At 40.9% G+C, this 11,665-nt stretch overlaps 1 protein-coding gene across 1 annotated transcript; it reads left to right on the top strand.

Moving 5' to 3' along the window:
* The first annotated feature begins 339 nt into the window (after nt 1-339).
* Nucleotides 340-11,554, top strand: sap18 (Sin3A-associated protein). The gene is made up of 4 exons (XM_052026737.1): nt 340-483; nt 10,100-10,209; nt 10,456-10,578; nt 11,146-11,554. Exons 1-4 carry the CDS (start codon nt 370-372, stop codon nt 11,300-11,302), a joined length of 504 nt encoding a protein of 167 aa, XP_051882697.1. The 5' UTR covers nt 340-369; the 3' UTR covers nt 11,303-11,554.
* Nucleotides 11,555-11,665: the final 111 nt, after the last annotated feature.

Genomic DNA, 11,665 nt, shown 5'->3' with positions numbered 1-11,665 from the left:
TGAAAGGGTACAAATTTCAGTTATTGTAAAAGTAATTTAGGAGGTTAGGAAAAAAGATTAAGTGTGCAAATCTGCACAAGAGTTTTTGATAGGAAATTTTAAAAGTTGTTTATAAAGTTGAAATACTTTGATGAAAGTATCTTGCTTTGATGAAAGCAAGATAAAGGTGAAAGATGGTCAGAAGAATGCAGGAGGAAAGATCAGCACACTAGGTATAGACTGAACAGCCTCATCTTGCACTGGATCGCCGTGTTTGCGGTGCTGCTGATGAACGCCTTCCGCTGCCTGGATCAAAAATGGCCGCCGCCGCAGCTGTCACAGAGGCGTTCTGACATGCGCAGGTGCGCGCGCGGGGCCCACTCGACATTGATGGTGCGGTCGCCATCGCTGAGGGAACGGCGGGGCGGGAACATGGCCGTGGAATCCAGAGTCACACAGGAGGAGATCAAGAAAGAGCCGGAAAAGCCGGTAGATCGAGAAAAAGTGAGTATCGTTCGTAGCTGATGGTAGAGCGCAGTTTATGTGAGGCCGCGGAGGTCGAGGTGCGGCTGAGGCCGTCACCCTGAACGAGGCGGCTGGAGTGTGGCGCGTCCTGACGAGGCGTCGCCGTGGCCACCAGCCCTCGGCTGTGCATCCCGTGTCGGTTGGTGTCCAGTGGCTGCATCTGGGCACTTGGCGTTTAATTCTTGCATTGCGGGTGGCGGCCGTTGAAAGTGAAGCGTTTCTCGGAGTCCGGATGGTCTTCGTTAGGACAGGTGGCCTGGGAAAGCGATGGGGCCTTCCCCAGTAACGGTGCTGCGTGGCTTGTTGCGGACAAGTGTAGTTACCCTGTCACACGATCCGCCGAGAAATGTTGGTAACTTTGACCACAAATGCATTAGATGATGGTCAGGGCATAAAACTTCATGAAGCCCTGAGGAAATTAACACTGCTCAAAATGAAAGGAAAAATCTGACCAGATGGGTAACAATGGATTGACAGAATCGTTTGATGTGTCTCAATGCCAGAATTTGTAAAGGAACACCAAGGTGTAACTTGATCAGTGATAAGAAAGTTTGTGCCATCAGATCCCTTATACTCCCAGTGACCCTGCCATTGCATCTTGTGGGTGGGTGGGAAAGACACTGTGATCCTTCTAATTTGATTTTTGCTCACAGGAGGCCAGAAAAGAAATTTTTTTTTCCCCCAAGGATGATTCCAGACAGCCAAGTAACACAGGGCAGGGTGCTCTGTAGTCCAAGGGATGTACTCTGAGTCCTTGCCTTCCAGAAGGCATATGACAAAGTGCTGCATCAAAAGTTATTGCTGTAACATTGGCATGGATACAAGATTGGCTGACTGATAGGAAGCAGAGTTGGTATTAATGGGTCTTTTTAGGTTAGTAAGGAGTTATGTCTCACAGGGATTGATTGTGGTTCTTCAACATTTTACTATTTGTATCAATTACTTGAAGGCAAAACATATGTTCACTAAATTTGCTTATGACGCCAAGATACTTAAGTTTTGAAGAGGATATAAAGAGTTTACAAAGGAATGTTTGTGATTGGGCAAAGATATGGCAAATGGAGTATGCTGTGGGAAAATGTGAAATTGCCCAATATGGCAATAAAAGCATATGATAGAAACTGGAGAGTTTGAGAGTTCTGGGTGTCGTCATGTACAATTCACAAAGTCCAGTACAGCAAATGATTAAGAAAGCTAACACTGTTATTGTGTATTTGTAGGGGAATTGAATACAAAAAGTAGGGTTGATATGCTTCAGTTATATTATTTTGGGCAGACTTGGCATTGAGAATAAATTGCTTCCACTCTGGTTCTGAGGTGACTGATGAGGCCAATGAGAACCATAAACTCTTCCATGGGTAGGCCAGGAGGTACCTGATGGTGCATGTGGTTAGGTAGTTTGTAAGATGGTGTATCCCATCCTTTTTATGGCAAAGCTTTTGTGTGCTCCCAATAATTTAGTTCTCTGTTTGTGAGCTCATGCAAATTTCCCTCTATTCCAACACTGACAGCACTTTGAAAATACTTAATTGGTTGTGTAAATTGGATTGTCCTGAGGATTTTTTTCAAAATTGATTTGGAAATAGGATACTTTTCAGATTGTAATTTATCAGTAGCTGAAGTCCTGATGGGAGATTAGCAGGAAAATTCTCTTGTTTGTTGTACTGAAAGGAGTTGGTTACATCTGTACTGTTTAGGCCTGTAACTTTACATAGAACAGTACACCACAGGAACAGGCCCTGTGGCCCACGAGGTTGTGCTGAACTAATTAAGCTAATGACACCTAATCCCTTCTGCCTCCACAATGTCCTTATCCCTCCGTTCTCTGCATATTCATGTGCCTATCTAAGAGCCTCTTTAATACCTGTGTCCACCACCATCCCTGGCAGTGCATTCCAGGCACCCACCACTCTCTGTGTAAAATAAAAACTTGCCCTGCACATCGCCTTTGAACTTGTCCCCCTTGACCTTAAATGCATGCCCTTTAGTATTAGATATTTCAACCCTGGCAAAAAGATACTGGCTGTCTATGCCTCTCATAATTTTACAAACTACTATAAGGTCTCCCCTCTGCCTTTACCACTCCAGAGACTTAAATTTTCCATTAAAAATGTGTGTTTTGTAAGGGTTTGAGAGTTTCTACCCCAATACTCTCAAAGCTCTATGGAAACATTCCTTAAATTGCCCTGTTCCTGCACTTTAGAGGAACTTTTGTGCCTTGGGATTGAGAATGACTTCCTTCCATTCCATTACTGTTGGTCCTCAGATGCCTGATAAAGCCAATGTGAGATGTGCCACTTTACGACAGGTGTGCAAGGAGGAGGTTGATGAGGTAGTTTAAGAGGTGATGTGTTTCTTTGTTGAGTGCTCATGACACCTGGACTCAAAAGTTCTCCATACCCTCTGGCATGTTCCTCTACTTTTAGTGGTAATGGGCCAGGGATTCCCAGGAGTGAGGGTGTTAGACATTTTCAAGGAGGGTTTGAGAACATCCTTGAATCCTCTGTCACTGGGGGACCTCAGAACAGTGTTTTTTTGGGAGTCTGTGGAGTCAGGCACACAAAATATATGACCTGCACATTGGTGCTGACTGAGTAACTGAGGTCAAAAGTGCTGTGGATGGGGATTTTGATGCTGGTTCGTTTATCCTGCCAGTGCATTCAGACAACTCTGTGAAGACAGTGTTGGTGGTATCTCTTCAAAGCCTTATAGGTGGTTCATGTCTTTGAATCATACAGGAGAGCAGGTTCAGTGCTGCTCTATAGACCTTGCGTTTTGAGCTAGACCTTTGGTCTTGTTTTTCAAATACTCATTTCCTCAGATGGGCAAAGGGAATGCCAGCACATTGGAGACAATGATAAATTTATCATTTGGACTGTCCTTGAGTCCACCATAATTAGCACCTATAAAGAGACACTTGGTTTCTCTACCAGAAAGCATTTGAACTAGTTTGAATATGACTCAGAGCCAGACTTTCCTGGACTCTAAGCTCCATTTCCTCAGCGGACATAGATGACTCTGTCTTTGATCTGAGCACTCGCAGCTCCACTCTTGATGGGACATCCTTACAACATAAGAGGCTGGTCATTTAAAATGAAGGTACAGAGAAAATTCTTCTCGCAAAAATGCTGAATTTCTTTGGAATTCTCTATCCCTGAGGGTTGTGGAGGCTAGATCATTAGAAGTATTTAAAATGGAGGTAGATAAATTTTGAAAGATTGGGGAACTGGCACAGAAGAGGATTTGGGGCTAGTGTAGATCAGCCATGATTATATTGGAGACATAAGAGACTGCAGATGCTGGAAACTGGAGCAAAAAGCAAACTGTTGGAGGAACTCAGCGGGTTGAGCAGCAGTTGCGCTGGGGGGGGGGGGGTTGGGGGAAGGAATTGTCTATGTTTTTTTTCAGTTGAAACTCCGCATCAGGACTGAGAGTGGAGAAGATAGCTGGTATAAAGAGGAGGATGGCTGACATGGGTGATAGGTGGACTGAGGAGGGGTGAGGGATGATGGGGAGGAGGAAGGTTGGAGATGGCAGACAGAGGCAGGTCAGTGATAGGTAGAAGCAGACATTTAAAAAAAAAGTGGCAGATGGATTCAGCTGGGGGAGGATTAAGGTAGAGGCAATGGTGGGACAGGTTTGAGAGGCTGGGTGGCTTACTCCAGTTCCTGCTTTCTCGTGTTCATCCCACAGAAAACTATCTGGTCCACTCTGACTGGGGGGAGAAAAGGTCAAAGATGATATGTTAGCTGAGAAACAAGGTCTTGGGGACAGGTGTTATCCCTGCTAAAATGTGGCAAGGAGGGACTCAATAACAAATTCACAATCTGATCTCACAAAAGTAGGAAGAGGAAAATGCTATAAACATGATTTTGTTCAATAAATGAAACAAATCTCACTCTGGTAATGATTAGGTCATCCTGCTGTCTGTCGTAGGGAAGATCATTGCCATCTCTTCCCAGTGGCTCAGTTCCTTGAATTGTAGTGTGGATTCCAGAAATCCAGAAGCACAATAAACATGACTTTTTCATGTGACAATTCCAAGAGAATTGCAGAAAGAAGCACCATCTGCTTTGTATGGCACTTTTTGATCTCTAAAATCCAGAATTGTAAATAACTGTAAAATAAATTCCAGCTACATGTGCTTTATTTGAATGCATGTAGCATTTGCAACAAGATAGACGAGTTGATAGAACAGATAGCAACATTTGAGCATGATGTAATAGCTATTGCAGAAATATGGTTGCAGGGTGACCAGGTGCTCAATATTCCGGGTTATACACTGTTCCAATAGAACAGGCCAAAGAGGAAAGGAGATGGGGTAGCATTGTTAATTAAGGAAGGTACCAGAGCAGTACTGAGCAGAGGATAGTGTTGTGGAATCGATTTGGGTTGAACTCATGAATAGCACGGGAAGAAAGACACAGGTGGGAGTAGTCTATAGACCTCCAAAATGTGACCTGTGAATAGGTCAGAGCATAAACGGATAAATATCAAGGGTATGTTTGAAGGAAACTACAATTATCATGGACAATTTTAATCTACAGATCGATTGGACAAACCAAACTGGCAAGGGTATCATAGAAGAAGAATTTGTGGAATATGCTTTTTAGAGCAGTACATTGTGGAGCCTACCTGAGAATGGGCTATTTTAGATTTGGTCTTGTGTAATGAGGAAGAATTAATAAGGGATCTTGTGTCAGAGAGTCATACATACAGCACAGAAACAGGCCCTTTGGCCCAACTGGTCCATGTCAACCAAGATGCCCCATTCAAGCTATCCCATCTGCCAGCGTTTGGCCTATAACCTTCTAAACCTTTCCTATCCATGTACCCATCCAACTGTCTTTTAAAAGTTGTTATTGTACCTGCCTCAACCGCTTCGTCTGGCAGCTCATTCCACATAGGTACCACCCTTTGTGTGTAAAAAAAAAAGTTGCTCCTCAAGTTCCAATTAAATCTTTCATGTTGGCGCCGGAAGCATGGCGACACTTGTGGGCTGCCCCCCAAAATCACTACGCAAAAGATGTATTTCACTGTGTGTTTCGATGTACATGTGACTAATAAAGATCTTATTGTATCTTGTCTCTGGTTCTTGATTTCCCCGACCCTGGGTAAGTGACTGAATGCATTCACCCAATCTATCCCCCTCATGAGTTTATGCACCTCTATTAGATCACCTATCAGTCTCCTACGCTCCAAGGAATAAAGTCCTAGCCTGTCCAACCTATCCCAATAACTCAGTCCCTCAGGTCTTGGCAACATCCTTATAAATCTTTTATGCACTCTTTCTAGTTTAATAACATCTTTCCTACAGCAGGTTACCAAAACTGAACACAGTACTCCAAGTGTAGCCTCACTGGAATCCTGTACAACTGCAGCATGACCTCCCAACTTCTATACTCAATGCCATGCCTTATGAAGGCCAGCATGCCTAAAGCCTTCTACACCACCCTGTCTACCTGTGACTCCATTTTCAGGGAACCATGTACTGGTACTCCAAGGTCATTCTGTTCTACAACACTCCCCAGGGCCCTGCTGTTCACTCTGACACCTCGCACTTATTTGAATTAAACTCTGGTTAAAGATTGCCAAGGAGGTAGTGACCTCAATATGATAGAATTCCAAATGAACACCATGGGTACATAACCAGTGTCTTCATTTTAAATAAGGGTAATTATGATGGTATGAGGCGGGAATTGTCTGAGGTAGACTGGGTAAACAAGCTAAGAGATTGGTCAATAGATGAACAGTGGTGGATGTTCAAATGGCAAGAGTTTATGATTCCATGAGAAAGGAGAAGATTCTGTGGTTTACAAAGAAGAAATTTGTAAAGTAGGGTATACAAAGTGATAAGGGCTAGTGGTAGACCAGAGGACTGGGAACTTTTTAGGATCTAGCAGCAGAAGAATAAAAGGCTCATAGGAAGGGAGAAACTGAATTTTGAGAGAAAACTTGTATATAGTATAGAAATAAACAGTAAAAGTCTCTATGGATATATAAATAGGATGAGGGCAGCTAAGGTAAATGTGGGGCCTCGGGAGAACAGGGCTGGTGAGCTAATAACAACAAACAAAGAAATGTCAGATATATTGTATATATCTTCTGCATCAGTCTCTACTGTGGATGATATTGCTATTATCCCTAAGATATCAGATGGGCTAATTTCAAATAACATGGTAGAACTTACAAAAATCCCAATTACAAGGGATAAAATATTGGAGAAACTCGGGGGGGTTAAAGGCAGATGAGTCGTTAGGACCCAATGAACTGCCTGCTTGGGTTTTAAAGGAAGTGGCTGCAGCATTAGTGAACCTATTGGTTGAAGTTTTTCATAACTTGCTAAACTCCGGGAGGGTGTCAGAAGATTGGAAAACAGCCAATGTGACTCCTGTGCTTAAAAAAAAGAGGCAGGCAAGGAATTACAGGGCAGTTATTTGATAGCTATTATTGAGGAAATAGCTAATCATTTAGGAAAGCTGAAAATAATTAAACCTACTCAACATATTTTTATATAAGTTAAATCATGTTTGACAAATTTGTTTGAATTCTTTGAGCATGTAACCAGGAGGGTTGATAGAGGGGAACCTGTAGATGTAGTGTATTTAGATTTCCAAAATGCATTTGACAAGGTGTCACATAAGAGGCTGATGCATAAATTAAAAGCCTATGGTATCAGAGGAAGTGTATTAGATTGGAATGAAAACTGGCTGTCTCGTAGAAAACAGAATAAATGGGTCCTTCTTAGACAGGAAGGAGGCAACTAGTGGAGTAGTGCAGGGATCAGTTATTGGCCTGCAATTGTTCACTGTTCTCATCAATGATCTGGAGGAAGGAACAGTATACATAATTTCAAAATTTGCTGATGATATGAAAATAGATGGAAGGGCATGTTGTGGTAAGGATACTGTGATTCTGCAGTGGGATATAGATAGGTTCAGTGATTGGGCAAAAGGTAGTTTAATGTGGGGAATTGTGAGATCATGCTTTTAGTAAGGGAAATCAAAAGGCAGATTATTATCTAAATGGATTTAGACTGCAAATGAATGAAGTGCAGAGGGATCTAGGTATTCTACTGCATGAATCACAAAAAGTTAGCAGGCAAGCCCAACAAGTAGTTAAGAAGGCAAGTTGCATTTTGGCATTCATTACAAAAGGGTTGGAGTTTAAAAAATAGGGAAGTTTCATTGCAATCGTACAGGGTGTTGGGGAGGCCTCACCTGGAATACTGCGTATGGTTTTGGTCCCCTCACCTAAAAATATATATTGTAACATTGGAGACGGTACAAAGGAGATTCACCAGGCTATTTCCTGGGATGAGAGTGTTGTTCTACCAAGATCGACTGAGTAGTTTGGGCCTGTATTCCATGGAATTCAGAAGAATGAGTGATCTTACTTAAACATACAAGGTCTTAAGGGTGCTTGATGTGGTAGACATTGGGATGTTTTCACTAGTGGGAGAGTCTTAAACAATGGGACATAACTACAAGGGGCCAGTACACAGAAATTTCTTCTTGCAGAGGGTGGTGAATCTCTGGAAATCTTTGCCTTGGCAGGTGGTGGAAGCTGAATCATTAGAAGTATTTAAAGCAGAGGTGGATAAATATTTGATTGAGGATTAGAGGGATATGGAGGAATGACACAGAAGAAGAGTTGAGGTTAATATAGATCAGTCATGATCATATTCAATGGCAGGGCAGGATTGAAGGTCCTGATACCTACTCCTGATCCTATTTTCTTTTGTTTAACTCTGTAAGTTGACAGGGATTTTGGGGCATCCTCCCTCAATTTAGCTACCTGCAGAATTCACCTGCATTTTTATATCTGTTTCATCTTGGCATGCAATGCATGATCTTAACCAGTGAATCCACAACAGACCCCAAGTCTCAGTAATCAAGCTGCAGTATGCAGAGTCTTCTTGTATATATATTCAATGACCATATTGTAAGTCTTCGTCAACTCATTCACTGAATGATTTGAGAGGATGGGCCTTGCACTTCTGCCGCTGCCTGTAAGGAGTTTGTACATTCTCCCTGTGACTGCGTGGGTTTCCTCCCACATTACAAAGACGTATGGGCTAACGTGGGTGTAATTGGGCAGCACAGGCTCGTTGGGCCAGAAGGACCTGTTACCGTTCTGTATAAATAGTTTTAAAAGTACTAGGATAATGCCTGAGAGGTGTATTTACACAGATATTTTAAATAATGCTGTGTTGGGTAAAGCAAAAATTGAACTGATAAAGAGTTTGAATCCTGCAAATTTATTTAAGGTAAACCATGTAGCATTGTTTATTTAAAGTAAGTTATTTGAAGGTTAATGAGCTACTGCACTTAATTATGGAGTTTAAAATAGGAAGCATATAAAACTTTGAATGCATTCAGCTATTTCATTTTTTAAGAAAAAATACTACATACTATTGGAGCTATTGTGCAAATACAACAATAGTATTTTCAAAAGTAATCTAATTTTATGAAGACAATAATTTATAATTCCCATAATTAGTGAAACGTTCAGTGATCAAATTTGATCATTCTTTGGTCTCCCTTAACCTGACACTGCAGTTTGGGTACATGCCTGTCTGTCCTCCTCTAAGATATCTTTATTAGTCACATGTACACTGAAACACACAGTGAAATGCATCTTTTGTGTGGAATGTTCTGGGGGCAGCCCGCAAGTGTTGCTATGCTTCCGGCACCAACATAGCATGGGAAGGAAATAGTGTCTGGACACATTTTCCTTAGAGTGAAAAAAAGGTGATTGAAGGCTCCCTACTGTGGCCTTGCTGAAACCCTGCAAGGGAAATACAAGTGGATTTATTCTTGAACTGTATGGAGAATGCGAATGCACGCACCTGTGCGCATGCTGGTTGGTTGATCGTCCAGCGGATCAATGGTGCGAATGTGGCGGTGTGTATGTGTGTGCCTATATGCATGTGTGCACTGGCTGGCTGATCGCGCGGTGGAGCAGTGACGCGCGCAAGTTCACTTCTGGCGCGGGACTCGCGCGCTTTTAGGTCTCTGCAGACCTCGTGGATCCACAATTGTAAGTTTTTCAGTTTCTGTATTTTGATTGATATGAATCAGTAAAGATGTTTATTCTACTGCACCGTTGTTGTTCTTGCTCTGTGCACATGTACCAATTCTGCTAAACTCTTAAGTATGTTTCCATGTGTATAGCAAGGACAGTGTTGGTTTCATGAATCTCAGCAGATACATGAAGTTAAATCTTATTTTGTAATGTTGCACATTAGAAAAGTCAATGGGTGTGATATTGGAAATGAAAAGTATCTACATAATTTTAATGTGTGACTTTAGTTTTCAACAGAAAAAGCCACTACATTATTTAGTTTAGTGCTGTGCTTTAGAAAATGGCATTTTGTATTTTATTTGTATTTATGTAAAAATGTAACCAAATTTTCTGGAAACAATACCTGGACATTTTAATTCTCAATACTGCTATTAATTCTTGGGTCAGTTCCTCATAATTGCTCTTGCTGTACAGCTTAGAGATCTAGAAAAATATTAGGATGCTTTGTTAACTTGTTTTTTTCCTCCTGTGTTGGATTATTCATTATATTTTACATCTATATGTTTAGACCTGCCCTCTGTTGCTGAGAGTATTCACAACTAATAATGGAAGACATCACAGAATGGATGATTTTGCTAGAGGGAATGTCCCATCCAGTGAGCTTCAGATATACACTTGGTAAGTATTGTCCTTCATTTGTTAACTCATTTATGATGATTATTTCCAGTTTTATACAGATGGCCAAAGGCTTGCCATTTGTCGACTTAAAGGAGCCAATGATGTAAAAACATTTATGCTCAAACATGTACCTATTGGTATTACAAGCAGCACGAGTGGTATCCTTCTTTGGAAGACTTGCTTTATAAATTTATTCAAAGAATATCTTATTTTTTCTGATAAAACATTTGCATTTCTTCATTTAAGGATGGATGCTACATTGAAGGAGTTAACTAGTTTAGTAAAGGAAGTCTATCCAGAAGCACGGAAGAAAGGAACACATTTCAGCTTTGCAATTGTGTATCCAGATCCTAAACGACCTGGTTACAGGTTAGTATAAGGTGACAGGGCAAAAGTTCATTTGCTAGTATTGACTTCAGTGCATCTCTTTTGCAGACATTTCAGAGATATGAGATTGATAATGGGTTGAACAGTTAAACCTGAGATTTCTTTGCATTGAGGGTAATGGACTGCAAGGTTGCTTAAACACAGGATATTTGACATTTAAGAAATGGTAATATGCCTCAGGTTAATTAATCCTACCATCAAAACCCAAAATGATTTTTTTATTTGCATATTTTGTCTCGTGGCACAGATGCATTGTTTTAGTTGATGTAAAATTTGTCATCTTACTTAATGCTGCTGATCTTAAAGACAAATGAGGAATATTAATGCATAAAGTGAAGACTTCCTCTGTGGTGGACATTTAAATGTAAATCATGTATCATCAAGCACCAATGGTTTTAAGGGGATTATTAAAGGAATGTTCAGCAGTTTAAAATTAACAGGATAAGGACTGATTAAGGATTTTTTTTCTATACATGTGTGTTTTCTACAGGTGTTTATACAAGAACATTTACATTTGGTGGCTAATTGATTTATTTTTTATTATAACAGAGTAAAAGAAATTGGTACCACTGTTTCAGGAAGGAAAGGACCAGATGACTCTATGACATTACAATCACAAAAATTTCAGATTGGGGACTACCTGGACATTGCAATAACACCGCCTAGTCGAGCGCCACCGCCTCCTGGCCGTATGAGACCTTATTAATGTTCTTTTCCCATCCCTTTTTGTTGGGGTGGGTGGGGGAATAAGTGGACCTTTATGGAATATTTGTTAGTGGCCCTGCTACAATCTAACCACTACATAAAGCAAAACCAAGTATGTCATATTCCAAGTTCATTGTAAACAAGATGTATTTTTGAAAATTGACAGTGCAGATTTGTAGCATTTGTGTGTTCTATCTTCATAGTAATGGATTTTGATTAGTCATTTATTTGGAATTTAATAAAGGTATTCCTTTTGTGAACTTTTATTTCTCAACATTAATACAACTTGCATAAATTTGTGGGGAAGAGTAGGAAAGTCACTGTAATTGGTTGAATACAAGTGTAACAACATTCCAGCTCATTA

This window comes from Pristis pectinata, chromosome 11 (genome assembly GCF_009764475.1).
Source record: "Pristis pectinata isolate sPriPec2 chromosome 11, sPriPec2.1.pri, whole genome shotgun sequence".
Taxonomy (NCBI): Eukaryota; Metazoa; Chordata; class Chondrichthyes; order Rhinopristiformes; family Pristidae; genus Pristis; species Pristis pectinata.
This window is presented reverse-complemented; position numbering and strand designations above follow the sequence as displayed.